At 30.4% G+C, this 22270-nt stretch overlaps 1 protein-coding gene across 3 annotated transcripts in view; it reads right to left on the bottom strand.

Annotated features, from left to right (window-relative positions):
* LOC139521922 (dematin-like) overlaps positions 1 to 22270 on the bottom strand; it is a 64300-nt gene that overhangs the window by 6854 nt on the left and 35176 nt on the right. For all 3 annotated transcript variants that reach the window (XM_071315679.1, XM_071315676.1, XM_071315678.1), the window contains 11 exons: positions 18449 to 18590; positions 14499 to 14552; positions 13445 to 13462; positions 11657 to 11845; positions 10504 to 10767; positions 10240 to 10332; positions 5588 to 5667; positions 5133 to 5169; positions 4502 to 4530; positions 2597 to 2689; positions 590 to 661 (listed from right to left, as the gene is read on the bottom strand). In XM_071315679.1, the coding sequence (XP_071171780.1) occupies positions 590 to 661; positions 2597 to 2689; positions 4502 to 4530; positions 5133 to 5169; positions 5588 to 5667; positions 10240 to 10332; positions 10504 to 10767; positions 11657 to 11845; positions 13445 to 13462; positions 14499 to 14552; positions 18449 to 18590 (1071 nt within the window). The remainder of the gene's footprint in view (positions 1 to 589; positions 662 to 2596; positions 2690 to 4501; positions 4531 to 5132; positions 5170 to 5587; positions 5668 to 10239; positions 10333 to 10503; positions 10768 to 11656; positions 11846 to 13444; positions 13463 to 14498; positions 14553 to 18448; positions 18591 to 22270) is intronic.

Below are 22270 nucleotides of genomic sequence, written 5' to 3' on the forward strand. Positions count from 1 at the left end.
TTAATTCCTAAACTTTTTTTGGCCCCATAACCCCTTAAATGTATCCTAACCTTCTACATGTGGTATCTAACATTGTGGTACAATTTCAGAGCAATCAAAATATTTATACACAAGTCATATCCTGAAACTAGAAATATGCTCGTTTTGGGCCCCTTTTGGGCCCCTAATTCCAAAACAGTTCGGACCATCATCCCCAAAATTAATCCCAGGCTTCCTTTTGTGGTATTGAACCTTCTGAAAAAAATTCATAAAGATCTATTTACATAAACTAAAGTTATTGTCCGGAAACCAATGTGTCTTCGGACGACGACGACGCAGACAACATCATACCATTATACGATCCCGAATTTTTTTTTGCGGTCGTATAAAAAGTGCTGGGTGTCTACACCAAAAAAATATGTATCTTCTTTTCCCTGCAAATCAGACATTCACTAAACTATAACTCTTCATTAAGTGCAAGCTTTGCAACCACCAGTAATAATTTGTGGTAAAAACATTCATTAGAAAGAACCCACGGTGAAGCAGTGTGAAATTAACAATCATTAGAAACTCAACAACACAAGGTCTATACCTGGATCTATAAACTTACCTCTAAACGATTTAAATCTACATCCCTTGGTAAATCAAAATTGGTGATTTTTAATGTTTCATATGGATAAATCTGCAAAAATAAAGTAAAACAATTAAAAATGTTGCATTTCTGTTTTTTCTTCTATCAGCATTACATTTTAATATTATATTCTTTTTTTGGTAACAGAAAGAAAAATATCATTAATGATTAAATAAATTGCTTACTTCAGCATTGAATGAAGGACAACAATTTAACCTTATGTTTTTAGACCAATGGACACATTCTGAAATCATATCTTTTTTTCACATCAATGTTCGAGTTTCTCATCAGTTAAAATCAGAGATGGGTCCGATTACTTTCAATGTAATTGATTAAATTACAATTACTTTGTCATTTGTACGATTAAATTAAATTAATGATTACTTCATTTCTGAAAGTGTCTGATTAAATTAATGATTACATTGGCAAAGTAATCATGATTACATCTGATTACAATGAATTAAAAAAAAAAACATTTTGAATGATGAGAATGAATTAACTTTAATATAACGTTAGTTCTTTTTAGAAAGAATTTTGTTTTATATATATTTTCAAACTTCATCTATTTAATAAACCACAAAAGTTCACTACAGACATACATGAACATTGTGTTACTCATTACACTTTATTATCATTGATCTCTGAATCATTTTGACTTCAATTGAATATGATTATGGCTTTATAAAGAGTTTGCTGTTTGTCTTCTGACCTCTTCTAGACTTTATATGTATTTCAAGGTGCATTTTTGGAAGTTTAAATATGGATGAAATAAAGTTAACAGATAAAAATCATGAAAAAATTAAACAGAATTGTTTAAACATATTGTAAACAAAATACAAGTACTATAAGTCAATGCAATTTACATTTTGATTTACATGTCCAGTCCAAGTACATACAAAAATTTGCTTATATTAAACAAGATATTTGTCCAACTTTTAATTTAGTTTGTGCTAATTAGATAAATTTTCACATGTCTGATTAATCTTTTATCATATATATTGTCCTACAGCTATACTCAATTGGAAATTTCAATAAAAACAAACCTTAATTGGTTTCCTACTTGTCAATTCAAAGTTTACAATAATCACAATATTAACAAAAGATTATAATTCAGGGTTAAAGAAAAATATAATATTGCTTAAATATAACAGTTTTTTTATCAAATATATATATGTACATCTTTAAATTGTGAATATATGTACAATATCTTTTACTAAGGCCTTCTTCGGCTAATGACATGATGACTTTTTTAATATTGTAACAGTTTATTTTTTACTGAAGTATACAAATCAATTAACATGCTTGATAAAGTAAACCAAACTATCTTAACTTCATAACTTGTTAAATATCTATTACATAAGAATAACAAAAAGGTTCATTTATTGCCCATAAAACAGTTCAAGATTTTTTTCATTGTAATCAGAATGTAATCAAAATGTAATCAGGATTACAGGGTATTTTGAAAAGTAATTGATTAAATTAAATTACATGTAATCAGATTTTTGGCTGATTAATGATTACACTGATTACTTGAAAAATTGTAATCAATTACAGCTGATTAACGATTACAATTACAATTACCCCAAGTCTGGTTAAAATATACTTAAAACACACAACCTTTAAAAAGATTTCTTTATACTGCACAGCCGTGTATTATTATAATTAATGTTTTATTTCTTCCCAAGTCTAACATACATTTTATCTTTTAATAAATCTTTTATGATTTGTATAATTATACATTCTTTACTAAGATTGGTTACCAGTGCTTCCTAGAGTGATTTTTTTAGGTAGTTTAATTTCTTTTAATTCAATAAAAACATCATGGTCCCTTGAATTAAGTCCCTACATATGAAACATGTTAACATTATTTACAGTTTAAAATGGTAATATATTGATCATTAACTACAGTTTTTTTACAGTAAAATTCTTGGATAAATTATTTCAAACATTATCAAACAAGTTATATTTTATATTTTCATGTCTTACCTGTGGTTCAGCCTCCGTATGCCAACTACTTTTTTGTAATGTAAGTAACGACACACCGGGTTTGTCACTAAAACTATAACCGAATGACTCTCTCTGTAAAAGAAAATGCATTGTTTAGTATCAAAATGCACATGTAAATCAAGAAAGGAAAAACTAATATAGAAAGAAAGTATGTATTTACTGACTGCTAAAACAATGTTGTATTATGGTCAGATGATCAAAAGTTATATGGTAATACTAACTAGAAGATCAGTTAGTACGTTTAAAATATTGAATAATTGATCTGTATTAAAAATATCTTGAATAAATATGGACTTTCAAATATTTGGTTAAATCAGAGTAACTTTAGTTTTAATCCAAAATGGTTAAAGATGAGCATTAAACCGAGAATTTTTGACCAATTTCAGCAGACATGGAAATCAGAAATGGAAAATTCTCCCAAAGCATTATGTTTTAACTTTTTTTTTTTAAACTTTGAGTTTGAAGAATATTTAGACTTATTAACTTATAAAGATAAGATAATGTTATGTAGGTTAAGAACTGGAATGAACTGTTATGTGCATTAGCTTCCAGATATAAAAAAAAAATTATATTTTTTTATTGTTAAATCATTAATAAAAATGATATAGTGAAATTATAATTAACTGTTAGCAGCCAATCTGGTTCTATTTTGTTAAATTAGCTGCGAAACAAGGTTGATGAGTTGTGCATTTGCTAGTGAATATCTGGACCTCATTGAATACGTATTCATGTGACCTTCAATTCAACCCCTAGCTGGAGATGGGTTATCGATGTATTAAGCTATTACAATTGTAAGAGTTTTGCAGAACAAATAGTCTCGCCTACTTTTGCTGTTAATTGCAGGCTCAACAAAAATGAGGAAAAGATATTAAAATTTTCCTCTAGATACTATCTTTTGACTAGTACTGTAAGAAGCTTCTGTCAAAATTGGGTAAAAATCCAGGATGGTTTATAAAATCTAATGTTTTAAAATCTTTAACTGCAGAGTGTATGTAATGTTAACTGGGAAAAAAACTAGGTCATTTATGATGTTTATAAGTAATATAGGGAAAAAAAGGATTTTTTTTACAAACTTTACTTTCGGATATTATCTTATGATCATAAACATTTAGCTTCTGTCCAAGTTTGGTAGAAATCCAGGATATTTGGAGAACGTTATTTTAAAGTTTTAAACCACAGTGCATGATTGAGATTTTAGTTTAACAAAATTATGAAAATCAATTTTGGATTGATATCATTGTCTTGCATATATAAATGCATATAGTGACGGAGTTACAAGACCTATAAAACAACCATTTTCCAGATTCAATTCACAAACACTAAAGAGTATGCACTTTTGATGTGCCTTATATTCCTACATCCTTAAGTAAGCTCCTTTAAAATCCCTACCCTTTACTTTCTTATTTGGTATCTTGAATTATGTTTTTCATTTTAAAACAAAAACATCAAGTTAGTAATAGCTGTAAAAATGACCAAAAAAAATCAGTAATTACCAGTAATCACTGAAACAACTAGTAAATACATGTATTTACTAAATTGGCTAGTAATTACAGGTATTTACTGAAATGTTTAGTAATTACGTGTAATTCCTAATTTCACCTATTTACTGTAACATATACACATTACAATTTGTTTACTTGCATTCCTCTCAAATGATGGTATCATTATTTCTAACATGTCTGATATTGTAACTTTATATTTGCTTTCAGTTTCAGTTTCACTTGTTTTAGAAGTGTCACACAACATTGAAATTAATCATAACACATTTTTGTTTCAAATTTTTAAAAATGAGGAACTGTTTTATTTTTAACTTATTTTTAAATGAAGAACTATTTTTGAAATGATTTTTTTTTTAAATAATGAACTTCTTTTTAACAACCTTACCTCTGTGTTCATGGTTGATGATGATGTATCTGAAACAAAAATGAAAATGTTATGATATAAAACGAATAAATCGAGTTTTTTAGTTTTGATGCAATATGAACAATGTTTTGACAACACATATCCTTGTATGATATCAGATGCGTAAATTTGTTGGATTAATTTCCCATGTGAAATCATCAGTTAATTTACTGGGAAATCTTTGTATTTTAGTGCAGCCAATCTAATAACAAGTGGTAATGTACTTCCAGTGTCATCATACAAGTTGTCCTTTCCATTCTATCATATTGCAAAATCAAGTGATGAAATGTTTAGAAATACCTATGTATATCAAGGTATTTATAATTTGTTATTATTTGTGCTTGCCATTGGCTTCCACAGCACAGGAGATCCCTATGGATTGTAGATTGGGTTTGTAATGCTCAGTCTTTAGTTTTCTATGTAGTAATTTATATTGATATTTCATTTTCTGTTGTTTTTAATTTTTAACTATGGTATTGTCAGTTTTTCTTTTGACTTGATTTTATTTACATTATCCTATTTGTATCTATTGCTTCTTTTTTTTACTCCAAAGATAAACTTTTTGATATAAATAAAAACAAAACGACAGTAAAAGAAAGTAGTCAATACTTACATCTACTAGATCTATGTGTTTCAAAATCAAAATATCTCTGAAAATATAATATATATCACATTTTACTTTATTTGAGAGCTATAAATAGACCATTTAAAGCAATACAATACTACCTGAATGTATAAGACATCAGCTCTTTAAAACATTACAAATTTCGTTAAACATTTTCCACTAAATATATTGAGGAGTCGATTGTGAAATTAAGAAATTGTAAGAAACTGGCGGTACTTTGAATTGACACTTTTTCAGTGCTGTGAATCATTAGTTGTACATAAAATTGACTTCTTATAGCAGTACTTCAACAGAACAGAACAAATATTTTTCCTACGTTTTTTTTGTGCTATAAAATAATACTTTCAAGACAATTTTAAATCTTTAAATTCTTTTCATTGTATACACTGCATCATAACTTAATAAAATCTAAATCAGAAAAGATTTTCATTACGATTACTTACAAAATCTATATGACCTCCATACATTCCTTGCAGGGGTAATGTGTGGGCTCTTGGTTCCATACCATAACCTGGCTTAGCAACTGTAAAAACAATAGGGTTCAAAGTTAAAAATGTAGATGAAAAATATACGAGATAAAGTTTATTTAAAGTGCAAAGAGTAGTCTAAAAGCCTTTCATATACAAGTTTAGTTTCTATGTTATCTTTTGTCTTTTGATCTCTTCAATTTTTACTACGGCGTTGTCAGTTTGTTTACAACTTATAAATTTAAATGTCCCTTTGGTATCTTTGGCCTCTTTTTTTACGAACCATGCTGAAGAACAACTATGTACTGTGTGATAATTTCAACAGAGGTTTTTTCACGGGAGTATTTACTGACAACTGTCTAGACTCAAATAATGTTGTCTATTGCTGAAACTGATATGGTCATGTTTAAATGTTTATTTTAGTAAATCTTGTTTCATAGAATTTTCCCACATTTCTTTTTATTCATAGTTATTTAATAATATTGTTAATTCGTATATTTTAACAAATTTGATTCGTTTAGGGATAGTCACATGTTAAACTATAATTTCAAAGGTAGATAGAAAACCGCGGATAGCAAAATGCATATTGCACAGCAAAAAGCATATTGCACGGTTATTTTTAGAATATCTAAAAACCGAAATACTTTGTGACGTCATGTAATGAATTTCAGGATATTGTTAAACGTTTTGAAACAAAGGATATCTGTGATCGATTATTTGACGAAAAAAATCTTCAAATACATAAGAAAAAATGTAAATGAAATAACAACTTATATGCTGGTATTGTTAAGGAGACAATATAATATCTATAAAATTCTAACAAAATCAAATGACGATTTTGAAACAAATATGGTTGGAAATTAATAATATAACAAATATAGCCTTTGTATGAGGTCAATACAGGATATATCGACCCAAAGAAGTATATCGACCTCGGACTTCGTCCTCAGTCAATATACTTCTTTCAGGTCAATATATCCTTGTATCGACCTCATACAAAGGCTATATTTGTATATTGATACATGTGCATGTTACATCATATCTGCAGTGTTTATTATCACATCTATAGTGTTTTAATAATATATGTAGTGTTAATTTTCACAGAAACTAAAAATCTGCATTTTATTTTCACAAGAACTTGAATAAAACAATATTAGAAAACACATTCAAAATCAAAATGAAGAAGGTCTTAAACAACAATACTTTAGCCATTGCTGCAATCATTAAATAATATAAGGTCACAGTTATCAGGATAAAAACATATAGATAATTGTGCATCATTACAAAATATGGAAGTGATAATTTACATGTTATCAAAACCATGGTGGGAATTATACATAAAGAGAGAGACAGTATGTGAGAAAGTTAACTCTCATCTATAACACGAAAAATTAGTTAAAAATGTCTAAAATAAGTCAGTAAAGGTAGGCTGAAGCTCATTGGTTTGATTTTTCATTATTTATTATGTCTTTATTATTAATTAAGTATATTACATTGAATATAAACTAAGGGTGTGGTATGATTGCCAATAAAGTTTATTGCCAAACACCTTTTTCTTAATTATATCAGCTGTGAATGCCTTATAATATCAAATGCCTTTTTCTTCTTCTTTCGAGATCATTTAAACCTGATGTTCTTTTGTAGCAATTGCCTGGGAAAAACAGTACCAAATATTTCACAGCGTGACTTAAACAACTTTTGTGACTTAAACAGCTTTTTTTCTAACTATTTATCCATAACACTATCCCACCCAGATCCTCCCTTATTATGCTGTATATCTGTCAGTTGTACCAATAACCAGTATGCTATATCTTTGGTGCCCTGACCGAATGCTGAAGAGTTACAGTGCAGATGAAAGCACCTGATTTACACTTAACAGAGTTCGGTTAAGGGACCAAGGAATGCCAACTGGTTATAGTATGTATAAAGGAATAAAGTAAACAGACACAGGTTTGGGAGTAAGAATCACAGTTTAATATTTTCTTTGCATATCAATATAGCAATAAACACATTTACAAAGAAAGCAAAATCAAGTTGAAAAACTGTGTTACTCCTAACAAAAAGTACATAATAACTGTGAGTTCTTTGAACTAGAGGCTCTAAAGAGCCTGTGTCGCTCACCTTGGTCTATGTGAATATTAAACAATGGACACAGATGGATTCATGACAAAATTGTGTTTTGGTGATGGTGATGTGTTTGTAGATCTTACTTTACTAAACATTCTTGCTGCTTACAATTACCTCTATCTATAACAGTACTTTCTGTGGAAAATGTTATTGAAAATCTTCAAATTTTAAGAAAATTGTTAAAAATTGACTATGAAGGGCAATAACTCATTAGGGGGTCAATTGACTATTTTGGTCATACTGACTTATTTTTAGTTCTTACTTTGCTGTACATTATTGCTGTTTACAGTTTATCTCTATCTATAATAATATTCAAGATAATAACAAACAAGAATGTGTCCTCAGTACACGAATGCCCCACTCGCACTATCATTTTCTATGTTCAGTGGACCATGAAATTGGGGTAGAACCTCTAATTTGGCATTAAAATTAGAAAGATCATATCATAGGAAACATGTGTACCAAGTTTGAAGTAGATTGGACTTCAACTTCATCAAAAACTACCTCGACCAAAAACTTTAACCTGAAGCGGGACAGACGGACGAACGAACGAACGGACGCACAGACCAGAAAACATAATGCCCCTCTACTATCGTAGGTAGGGCATAAAAAACAGCAAAATTTCCTCAAAATTACCAATTCAGGGACAGCAACCTAACAACCGATAATCCGATTCATCTGAAAATTCCAGGGCAGATAGATCATGACCTGATCAACAATTTCACTTCCTGTCAGATTTGCTCTTAATGCTTTGGTTTTTGAGTTATAAGCCAAAAACTGCATTTTACCCCCATGTTCTATTTTAAGCCATGGTGGCCATCTTGGTTGGTTGGGCAGGGCACCAGACACATTTTTTAAACTAGATACCCCAATGATGATTATGGCTAAGTTTGGTTAAATTTGGTCCAGTAGTTTCAGAGGAGAAGATTTTCTAAAAGATTACTAAGATTTACGAAAAATGGTTAAAAATTGACTATAAAGGGCAATAACTCCTAAAGTGGTCAACTGACCATTTTGGTCATGTTGACTTATTTGTAGATCTTACTTTCCTGAACATTATTGCTGCTTACAGTTTATCTCTATCTATAATAATATTCAAGATAATAACCAAAAACAGCAAAATTTCCTTAAAATTACCATTTCAGGGGCAGTAACCCAACAACGGAATGTCCGATTCATCTGAAAATTTCAGGGCAGATAGATCTTGCCTGATGAACAATTTTACCCTTGTCAGATATGCTCTAAATGCTTTGGTTTTTGAGTTATAAGCCAAAAACTGCATTTTACCCCTATGTTCTATTTTTAGCCATGGCGGCCATCTTGGTTGGTTGGCCGGGTCACCGGACACATTTTTAAAACTAGATACCCCAATGATGATTATGGCTGAGTTTGGTTAAATTTGGTCCAGTAGTTTCAGAGGAGATTTTTCTAAAAGATTACTAAGATTTACGAAAAATGGTTAAAAATTGACTATAAAGGGCAATTACTCCTAAAGTGGTCAACTGACCATTTTGGTCATGTTTACTTATTTGTAGATCTTACTTTCCAGAACATTATTGCTGCTTACAGTTTATCTCTATCTATAATAATATTCAAGATAATAACCAAAAACAGCAAAATTTCCTTAAAATTACCATTTCAGGGGCAGCAACCCAACAACGGAATGTCCTATTCATCATTGGTTGGTTGGCCGGGTCACCGGACACATTTTTTAAACTAGATACCCCAATGATGATTATGGCCAAGTTTGGTTAATTTGGCCCAGTAGTTTCAGAGGAGGAGATTTTTGTAAAAGTTAACACAGGACGACGACGGACGACGACGATGGACGCCGGACGCCAAGTGATGAGAAAAGCTCACTTGGCCTTTCGGCCAGGTGAGCTAAAAATACTACTCTACTAAATTAAACAATACAAAAAGATATATGAAGTTGATGCTTCTTATCAATAAACATATGTATTATACGTATACATGCATACAGATCTTTAAGCAAATAAATGTAATTGTCCTTAAGGGAGTTGGAGGGTGGGAAGAAAATTTTTTCCCAGAAAAATAATAATGGCTCCTGCAAGCAAGCGTTGCTTCCGGAATAGTTGAGCCTGTGTGCATAAAACAAAAGCCCTACTAATTAAGCGCTGACTGGTTAATTCAAAATTAGCTATGAATCTCATTGGTTAATTAGTATGATCTCGAAAAACAATTAGTAAAAGAGAAGCAGATGAGGCAGTGACTGGGAAACCCCATTGCTGATTGGTTAAAAACCTAGACATGCAAGTGCCACCAAGTAACTACTGACCAGCATTCCAAAACATATTAAGTATTAATACTCTATTTAAATATAATAGTTCCATAACCATTAGCATGCAGCTGATTATACAATAAAATTGTTTTTATAAATGTGTAATTCATACAGAAATTTCTATCTTCTTTACCATATTTTATTCATAAATAGTCTGGATAATTTATAAGTTTGATCACATAAAGAACAAGAGAATATGTACCTGGATAATTGGACAATGTAGTTATAGTTCTGTACCCTCTAATATCACTGTCGTCCCAACTTCTCTTTGGTCTATCTACAAACCGTGAAGGTGCTGTAATATAAAAGTAAAAAATCAGCATCAATTTTTTTTAACTTTGTCTATAAAATTGCATTGCAACTAACTGGTTTAAATTTTTTGAAAAAATAAAGGTTTCAAATGGTGTATTTACAAACAAATACATATAAAAATCCATATATTCACACAATAAGCTTCTAAACTTACATGCAAACATTGGTGACTGATATCTAGTACAATATTTAGGTTCATGATCAGCACCAGGTACTCGGGAGGCTTTCCATGGATCTAACAATTTCATTGGCTGAGCTTTCCTTTCAGCCAACTCTTTATAAATAATTTTGCCTATACCAGAAGTGTCTTTAAATTTAGATAATTCTTCTATTTCTCTTTGAATTTTCGGATCTTCTTGGGGAGCTTCATCATCACTGTCCTCATCTTTCTCTCCTCGACTCTTCCTCCGCTGTCGCACTTAAATTGAAATATTTATATATACAATGTATTATTAATTATTTTCTATGTAAAGACAGCTTTTATAGGAATAAATAAATATAAGGGGTAAATCTCAAGGAAGAGCTTGTGAAAATTGAGGTTTCAGTATTCAATTAATCAGTTGAACCTAACTACCTTTTTTTAATGTACCATGTTCAATAACATCCATTTATTATCTTTTTATTTTTAGGTACAATGCATATAGGAGAAAGTATAATTTTGAAGTTGAATATTGACAACTCATACTTATTAAGATAGACAAATGGTGTAGAAATGCAATGGCTGAGGTTTGTGTGCATGTAAAACATTTTGTTTTGGTACAAATTCAAGATATCTAGACCATGTGTTTTATCTATTTTTTTGAAGATGAGTAAGGTGTTGGTGCTTTTTGTGCTGTATATTTGGTCCTTTTTGTGCATCATTTTGTAATGGACTGTGTGTGTATGGATGAAAAATAACACAAGGGAATTGAAAACTATGGCATGTAAGAATCTATGAACGACTTTAAATTTAAGTGAGAAGATTGCTAAGCAACGTGATTCAACTTAAAACTCTGTACAAATTCATTTCTATGTAATAATGTATCAAATGCTTGTTTTCCAAGTTTTTCATATATAACTTGATGGCTTGCACCATTCATATAAATTTTTAGACAAGTGTGGTTATACATGTACACATCATAACTTGAATATTTGAGTATATATTTCATTGATAAATTTCTTGAAATGTTCATAAAAAAATGCACTAAGTTTGTTTTTTTTTTTTTTTATCTCAAAAGTGATAAAGCCATGAAAATTGATAACTATCATTCCAGTCACCTGCAGTTTTGATTGCATGAAATTATCTTGAAATCGATAAAATGACCTACTTAATTCAGGTAATATAGAGGCTAAAGCAGGAGGTGCTGGCCAGTCTTCTCGTTCTATTTTTTCTAATTCATTAGCGAGTGGTTTCTTGGCACTTGGGTACATGCTGAGACGTATTGCTTCATTATTCTTGAGATCTGCAGGTGAAGATGCTCGTCTTGTTCTCTTCACTATCACCTTACCACCAGATGCTGAAAAAAAAATATTAAAGATTTTACTCATCCTTATATAAACATTTTTCAAAGGAAAATATTTGTTTGTTGCTGTATACATATTGCAGTAAATGAGGTGAATCCTCAATGGTTCTACCTTTTGTCCTGGTGGACATCATATATATATAATTTCAAGCATGATCAAAATGTTTAACACTTACATGAAAGAGGTCTAACTCTTGAAAGCAATGATTTAAATAAACACGAGCATGATGGTTAAAACATGTCCAGTGCACATTTTCATTTACAGTCTTTATAACTATTTTTTTCATAAATACCCTTTAAAACAAATCATAGAACAGTACCACAAATATATAATCAAGCTACACTGTTTAATTTTTATATAACTATAATTCATAAAACATCAGTTCTGGATGATACAATGTCAAGCTCTCATTTGCAAGGAAGTGGAATTGAGTACAACTAACAAATGGAGCCATAATTCTAATTTAAACCTTCAGAAATTTAATTAGTTAACAGTTATATCATTCAATATATATTTAACAGATTTCTTAAATATATTTGTATGACGCTCATCATATCTACATCAATCCCCATTAACCCACTTTTCATAAACCATGCAAATGAAAAAAAATAATATGTTCTTTGAATTTTATACATGATTTTTAATCCTTGAAGACTGAATTATATTTCATTTGCTATTTTAAATTCTTTTATTTTGGCCAAAGTACTGAACTAATTCTTACTCAGATTTTCATTTGACACAAATTAAGTTAATAAGCTGATTTTCATAACCTAGAAATTAATCAAAAAGACATTTATAATCTATAACATATCTCAAGACTCTAGAAATTATGAATACTTTCAGATATCTCAATTCAAAATACACTTGTAAGAATTAATGAGTTTTAAAATATGGTACAATTTAATCAGTAGGTTTTGTTACATAATGATTTTTTCAAATCAAAAAACTAATTGCAGAATATTGATTTAAGAACCTAAAAAATGTTCTTAAAAGTTCCACTTTTAGTACTTTCATGTTAGGGGATTACTTTAAGATCTATTGTTCTTCAGGGATCAGCTTCAAAGTTGTATTCAGGTTGATTTCCTCCTCATTTGTGTTATCAAAAGTTTTGTCAAATCTGTTTCTGTTTCTACATGGTCTATCTTTATTTCAAAGCTACATCACAGCTAAACTCCTCTTTCCCAATTAAAAATTACCCTTTTTGACCAAGTGAACCTCAAATTCAATAATTCTTCCCTGATGGACACTGTCAACCCGTGTTTGGTTAGGATCACATTTCTTTATTCAAACAATGATTTGAAATTAAAATAATTGCATACTGGCAGCTGTCAGATAAACAATCTGGAGGGACATCATTCATTTTATATGTACGAGCCAATTTTGATGAGAGTCAATTACATGAAATATGAAACTACCCTTCAATTTGGAGAATGATTCTTTTTAAAATCAAAAAACCAAAATATTATATATCCTGTTCCTTAAATGGTAACTTAAGAATTCAGAGGTAAAACATGTGATGCATTACTTTTTGAAAAGGGTCACACATTTATACAGCCTTTTCATCTGTCGACCCAGTAAAGTGTTATACATACCCAAAGCAGCCATTCCACCTAAAATAGAAACAAATAGAGGTTAAGGTTGAATTCCATATAAGGATTACAATGCTGTTTTGAAAGTCTGGTGCTCTTTCATAAAAAAAATCTGCCACCAAAAATGGATTGCAAGGTTATCTCAAAGAGTTATGATTATTTTTTCTTGTAAGATTTTTTTGTGAAATAAGTAACTGTATTTCATATCTATAAAATTTGCAAACAATAAAACATTTAAGTAAACTGATAATTTACTATTACTTACTATGCTAAAACATGCTATATTCAATATATATTGAAGACATATACTACATTTATTGGCCTATTCTTGTCAGAAACAAAAACATCTGTGATTGTGACAGGGGAGATAAACTTTGCACAAATGTGTTACAATTCAAAGGGAGATAATAAAACCAGATAAAGTGTAAAGAAATAATCAAAATTGTATATTCTAATAGTGAAATAGAAAGAAAACAAGAACATTTAATCCCTTTTCATTTCATTTTCAAAAAAAAATCCCCCAATTAATGATGCCCTTTCCTATGTGTATGTTCATATATATTTATAGATCTATTTATTTTTATCTATATTTTACCCAAAATATTATAATGATATAAACCTCCAATATCCTAAGGAAGTAAAAAGGAGATACAGTACAAACATGCCACAAATATAACTACTTGTTATATTCATTTAGTTAGTTCATATATTAAGCATGTGTTACTACTCAATCAAACATTGACTATCAATCTAATCAAGCATGTGTGACCACTTAATCAAACATTGACTATTAATATTTCATTTTTATTCTCTTGATATGATGAAAACCTTTTAATCAATAATACAATTGATCTCAGGAAATAAAAATCTGTTAACCTAATTTAACTCGGTGCTAAAATTTCAAATAAGTTTTAATCTTTGTTTTCCACAATTAGATTTCGATTACATATCCTCTTTTGGTAATAAATGTACAAGTTTGCTTATTAGGATTTTAGCCCTTCACTCAAATAATTTATATAACCAAGAATTTGTATCATGATAGTTATCATACACTTACTTTTGTTGGTTGATTTGAGATACTGTGGTGTGCCTTTGTTATAGGAGAAATTTGCTGAAAAAAAAATATTTGCATATATGTATTTATTATGAAATATGTTATTAAATATAAGTTGTGTACATGAATAGTATACCCTACAAGAAAATTTTGTTATACCAAAGCATTCAAAAAGTAAGTTTTGAGAACATCATAACAACAAGGAAATGTGTTAGAATCTAATGTATAAATCAGACCTTTTTTTTTTACCAGAGATCAAATGCTGTGCATGAAAATAACTACAGGTCACTGTACAGCCTTCAGCAATGAGCAAAACTCATACTGTAAAGTCAGCTATAAAAGGCACCAACATGACAAAATGTAAAACAATTCAATTGGGAACCAGATGCTCCAAAGGGCACAGCTTGATACGACCACAGAGGTTGAACCAAGAACAGTTGGGGCAAGTATGGACACAACATTCAAGCTTGATACAGCTCTGAATTTGGATTGTGATAAAATATTTGATACAGAATAGGTTTCTGACACAGAATGAATGTGGTCTAAGAGCTTAACAAAATTAAATTGGACATTTACCTATTATGGTCCAATATTAAAAATCTAAATACATGGTTAGATTCAGCATATCAAAGAACCCCAAGAATTCAAATTTTGATGAAATCAAATATAAAAGTTCAATTTTGGACTCTTTAAAACTCAATGTGGACCAATTTGATACAGGGGTCCAAATATCAAAAATCTAAATACATGGTTAGATTCAGCATATCAAAGAACCCCATATATTCAATTTTTGTTGAAATCAAACAAAGTTTAGTTTTGGACCCTGATTTGAACCAACTTAAAAACTGGGCCCATAATAAAAAATCTAGGTACATGTTCAGATTCAACATATCAAAGAACCCCAAGAATTCAATTTTTGTTAAAATCAAACTAAGTTTAATTTTGGACCCTTTGGACCTTAATGTAGATCAATTTGAAAACGGGACCAAAAATTAAGAATGTTAATACATGGTTAGATTCGGCATATCAAAGAACCCCAATAATTCAATTTTTGATGAAATCAAACAAAGTTTAATTATGGATCCTTTTGGCCCCTAATTCTCAAACTGTTGGGACCAAAACTCCCAAAATCAATCTCAACCTTTCTTTTGTGATCATAAACCTTGTGTTTAAATTTCATAGATTTTTATTTACTTAAACTAAAGTTATTGTGCGAAAACCAAAAAAATGCTTATTTGTGCCTCTTTTTGGCCCCTAACTCCTAAACTGTTAGGACCAAAAACCCCAAAATCAATCCCAACGCAGACGATGACGACGTGATACCAATGTCACTGTGCTTAAACGGCTGTGGGTAACTTAAGTTACCCACAGCCCAAGATGGAGCCGCCTTGCGTCGGTTAGATACTTTTCTTCTATAGAATAACAATACCATGAATGCATCAATTAAACAACTGAATTTAAAAGTTGTATTAAACGTTTAGGGAAACCCCTCAACTGGAAAGGTGATTAAATTCTACAAAATAAACGATCACAGCACGATTTAAAAAAACACTTAGGCTGTCCGTAACTTCAAAACAACTTAACTTGTCCGTAACTTTTTTCATCATACCAATAGAGATGTCCGTAACTTTCAAAGAATCGACATACGCGGATGTAATGTTTAAACTGATGATAGAGATTGCATTGAATACATATTCACAAAACGAAGTAGATGTCTAGTATGATATAATTCATTGTATCGATGGAAGACAAAATTGGGGAAAATATGAAAAAAATCACGATAAATCCGCAAAACTCGGGTCTCATTTTGTATAACGTCGGGGTACCCGAATCACCTAGTTCAGAGGGTTGTTTCCGATCATAGCAGATAAACTGTTGAAACATCATTGTTCGTTTTTATTTTTGAACAAGTTAACTACACAATTATCTTTTATACATACATGTAGCATGTATACACTTACTGATTTTCTGCCAGCAACGACAAGGGTAGCGTGAATCCGGGATTTTGGAGGGGAACCCAAATTGCCCAGGCATGCAGTGGATAGACTATACGAGACTTAAGTGCACAAACTTCTTTCCGTCTTTTTGAAAAAGCCAAAAACACTTTTCTCTCATCCCCACAAAAACAAATCCCATCAGCATTGACAGTAAAATAAAAGGGGTGTCAATCTGGACACACTGGGACGTTGCGCACGGTGATATTGCGGCACCCTGGCCAAGATTTGCAGTAAATGGGAAAACTTTAAAAAAAGGACATTTTGTATAAATGAATAAACCTAGTTTTACAGCTAGCTGCATATTTCATTTGTACGCAAGTTGCATTAAATCTCATTAAACTGAATAAAACTAAAAGACACAATAGGTAAAAGTCAATGACAATATAAATACCGAGCCGCGTCAAAGAGTATTCATCAAAATACACATAGAAAGAAACAGAGGTGAAGGTAAACCGCAAACATATAATTAAACTCAAAACATTAAATAGTATGGAAAAGCCTTGGTCTGAAGATAAGACGCACATCAGTAAATAAAAGTTCAAACCATAACCAGGATGGAGTACCACAAACCCCACATAAAACTTCTGTGGTGTAAGTATGATGCGTTAATAAAATCACATTTGGTGGTGAATGAGTAGTATAAACGCTGCGAAGGTTACAAAGTTGATGTTAATTGTCTTCTAATTGTTGAAATTATAATTCTTAAAATTTTAAATCAAAAGTTACCCACATCTTAAAATAAAGTTACGGACAGTCTGCTTAGTTTCGATCAAAAAGTTACGGACATCTTATGCATTTTTTAAAGTTGGCCTTGCGCTTTAGTGAACTCTATATTAACAAATTTATGGTAATTGTTAGTCATTTCTTCATTCAATAATCATATAAATATTTACATTCTGCATGAAAAACGTCGCAAAAGGTACATTTTGTATGAATTAAATATCAACAAGTTTAGAGTCCGCCATCTTGGGCTGTGGGTAACTTAAGTTACCCACAGTGAATGTACGACCAAATTTTTTTTAATTTTTGTGGTCGTATAAAAATTACATTTCCAAAACTTAAATTAGTAAAGTTTGGTCAATACTTAGTGTTAGATCACATAAGATCAGAATACACACTTATTGTTTAAAAGGTTCAAGGTTTTGAAGAAAACAAAATTTGTTATAACAAACAGAAAACAAGGATATAAATTATATTTTTATGATTTTATTTAAATTTGATAGATCCCTTAACAGATACATTATTTATTTTTCATATCTCATGTCAATGACATTAACTTTAGGTTTTAAATTTTTTGTGATCTTAATCTTTTTCAGATCTGAAATATTTTTTAAAGACACAGATTGTCAAAATAATCTTTATAAATACATTTTATTATCTACAACAAATACTATTTAATTTATTTGTGATGCCATGTGTTGATAATTTTACTGTTATAATAATTTTCAATTGGTCACTCTAAAATCAGAATAATTGTGTAGTAGGAGAGAAACTGGCATTAAAATACTCTCAATGTGCAGTATATGAATTTTAAAATAAAGATCACATCTGAGCCTATTTGTGTAGTAAGGTTGCTGTCTAATTGATGTACATCCCTGACAGAAGAATGAAGATCAGCAACAGACTCCCCTCAAAAAGCTGGGATATACTGAGGTGCTTCAGATAAGACATGCAGTTCTTTTTCCAAGTCTGGTACCCTCCATGTTACTAATTTCATTTAAAATTCTGTTGAAATAATATATGAACTAACTGGTCTATGAAAATGTGGAGATTTTTTGTCATTTGTAATATTATTGGTACCTTCCAGGGAAATGTTTGGGCTATTTGTGGTATGTGTGGTACCTTCCTAGTCTAGGAATATGTAGAGATTTAGGTAACTTTGTATAATGTGTGGTACCTTCTTGGCCTACAAAAATGTGTAGAATTTTTGCCATTTGTATTAGGTGTGGTACCTACCTGGTCTGTGAAAATGTGGAGATTTTTGGCCATTTGTTGTTGGTGTAGTTGTGGCTTTCTTTAAGTAAGTTGCTTTCTGTAAATAACTACTGTTGTAAAATTTCCCAAAACTGAGTGCAGATCCTCTCTCATCTAAAGAATCCTGAAAAGAAACCATGATAGTTTAAAATAACATTAATACAACAAACAAGTTACTTTTGTAATTTTCACCATGCCCTGAAAAGAATGTTTTTGTTTTTTGTCCTGAAATGTTTCTATCATTTGTTGTTTAATGTATAAGAAACTATTTTTTTTCAAACAAGAATGCCTAAGAAGACACATGAAAAGTTGTAAGTGGGTAAATAATAATCGTAAATTGTTCATTAAAACTAAATAAAAATATGTATTTGCTATGTTTTTCATATGTTATTCGAAATAACAAGGGTCAAACATTTGAATTGATCATTTCTTATCATTAATTGTTTGTTCATAGTTAATATATTGTTTGTAGGTTGATTCTTTTCATTTCAGTTAAAACTTCCTATAACGGATAAATCTTGTAGTTTTACATGTAACATTTGTTTAAATATCTCGTAGAAGGGTGATTTACTTACTAATAAAAATCTGATAACAACTTTTTCATTCAGAATTTAATAGTGTTTTACCACCTTTCCTAAATTCAAGGAAAACTAATATTTTTTATGATTTTTTTTTTATAAATCATTTATGTTCATAAACTATCTACCATTTGTCTAAGATACGAATCAATGGCCACTAAACATACAGTCAAGGTTAATATTCATATCTGATGTTGACAAAAACATTTTGAAACTAGATGTGTCAAAGCGACACGAATGGCCCCGTCCCAAAAAGTTGAAAAATCTGCAAATTCAATATAAACACATGTGGACACAAACATGATGGTAGTCTCATATATCAAACATCAGCTGAAAACTTGTTTGGGTTTTTACTAACTGCCACTCCCACAGACAGGGTCCATATGAAAAATAGGAAAGGCACTAGAAATTCCAAAAATATGATCATGTCTGCTTTAGATCACGTTATATCTTCAATGCAATCAACACTATGTACAATACAACTAATAACAACAAAACGAGATAACTGTTCAAAAGAAAAGCATTCCACCTATTTCTTCATTATTTTGTGACTGAACCAACACATTATTTAAATAATAATGTTTGACTGTGTTATGTATTACTGAAATTATTTTGGCTTTGCCTTTTACATGGTACACATATTACAAATTACTAGATGGAGTTCATATAGTGTAAAATTTGACACTTCTGTCTATCATTCTGTCAAATTAATGTTCAATAGCAGACAGCCTAATTGTGAACAACCTCTTTCACCTCTGTCTTCAAAGAATCAGAGCTAGAATATCTAAACACCTCTTTAAAGTAATGGCCTCTTAAATACATCAAATAAATATTACATATATAAAATTCCCACAACAAACTTACTATTAGTGTTTTATCATGCCCCATCTCTTCAGTTTTATATTTTAAACAGGTACAAAATTGTATATAGCTTCAAAACTTTGATGTTAACATTAAACTCTTGGCTTTTTATTGTTATAGTCTTGGAAACAGATATTTCTACGATATTTCAAACTGTGAAGTTCAACACTATTTATGTTACAAACGGCCATTTATTCAGTCTCACATTTATAGGTAAATCTTGCCTTAAGGAGATAATGTTAAAAAATAGAATGAATTACATGCTAAAGATAATTTTCCCTATAATTTAACATGGTATAAATAATGTGAGTAAATATTTTATCGGGCAATAATCAACAGAACTTTACACCAATGAATCAATATATGGTACAACTTTCTTACAATATCCAAAAGATTTCTGAAGACAAGCAATTCAAATGAGTTTTACTTTTATCAGTTCACTAGTGGCAACCATGTTTTGTACCCCCTTGCGCAACAAAATACCTGATAACGGGCTCTTTTTCTTTCATTGTCAAGTTTGTGTATCAGTGCTATGTTTGAAAAAGTGAGATGGACGATATCTAAATCCACAAGTCGATGACAAACTGACAAGGCCTTTGCAAAACAACAAAACAACAACCAAAAGACAAACACAACAGAAAACTAAAGACAAATGAGATCCACCAAAAATGGGGTGATCAGCTCAGGTGCTCCAGAAGGGTAAACAGATCCTGCTCCACATGTGACACCTGTGAAGTTGTAACCTCTTCTTCACATCATATTCTTTATACATTTCGATCTTAGTAATAGTTGGTGATGCCCAAAAAAACACAAGAAGAGACAAAACATAAATATGTTAACTATCCACCTACATAATATAAACATAGGTTGATACAGTACAAATCAGTTGATCAGTTATGTTGGCAACAGCAGCTGGCCTAATTAAATTAAATATTTGTTTACATTCTAACTTCTTCCTGTGCATATTTTGGAAAGAAAACAACTTTCTAATTTTTGATGCTGGAGTACACTTAAGACATCTGACAACAGCACAAACACAAATTAAATTGGAACACACGAAATGTATACAAAAATAAGATGATCGCCAATATGAGACAATTCTCAACCACCAATGACAAAGAAGCTAGAAAACGAGCAAATGAAATGTATGAATGTTCTGAAATAGATAGACAGATAACTTGATATAAGCTTTTGATCAGTAAAAGAATCAACTTTCGACTTTTAACATTTCCGTAGGCATGAAGAGTTTTTAATAAATGGATTGAATCCTTTTCGGTCATTTCCGTATGGCCTTTCTACACGTTAAATTAAAAATCAACATTTATTGATATTTTCTATTTTGTTGCAAAATGCTCGATTTGTAAAATATTTGCTTCATTAAGTTATACATGTTCAATGAAAATGTAAAAAAGATGCAGCTTATGTGACCTTGCATTTAACAAGATTATAACCTAACCTTACCAAGGCTATGTCATTGCACTGTTAACAAGGCAAGCAATAAAATCAATTATAATATAACTTTATTATTTATTTACATGTATATTTCACCTGTGATGACTTGATGTTGACATTCTCCAGCCTACAACATGGCATTTAGGGATTAATTGATCTGACAATAAACCTTTAGTTAACTAATACAATTTCCTTCTATTTTCATGGGACACACAGATCTAGGAATTCATAATATAATAAGGTGATGATTTATTGCATTTTTCCCCAACTTGATTGAGAAAAAAACTTTATTAACTGATGCTTCTGTTATTCTCTGTGGTTTACAAAATGTTTTTGAAACACATTATATCTGGTTTAATCTTTTCCTTTTCAAACTGAAATATCAGATCATAAATTCAACAAGAGTGCACAACGGAAATATCTCCCTTGTTTTATGATTGAATTTATGTTGAAAGTCTGAATGAAAAAAGGTTTTACATGTAGTACAAGTATCTCATAAAGTTAACAATATTATCAATGTCAAATCCATGAAAATGAGGTTATTCAGATGAACATTGCCAGACCTATATGTACACCAGACACTAAATACAGTGGTCCTATGGCTTATAGTACTTGAGAAATAGATCATAGCTCAAAATCTAAACATTGACCAATGAATCATGAAAATGAGGTCAAGGTCATATGAACCTGCCTAACAGACAAATACACCTTACAATTATTCCTAACATAAAATATAATTTACCTATTGCTTATAGTATCTGATGAATTGACAAAACCATGAAAACTTTTTGTTGACCATTGAATCATGAAAATGAGTTCCAGGTCATATGAAACCAGCAAGAAAAGACATTTGCCCCTTGCAATCATTCCATACTTTAAATATAGTTGCCTACTTTTTATATTATCTGAGATA

This window comes from Mytilus edulis, chromosome 4 (genome assembly GCF_963676685.1).
Source record: "Mytilus edulis chromosome 4, xbMytEdul2.2, whole genome shotgun sequence".
Classification (NCBI taxonomy): domain Eukaryota; kingdom Metazoa; phylum Mollusca; class Bivalvia; order Mytilida; family Mytilidae; genus Mytilus; species Mytilus edulis.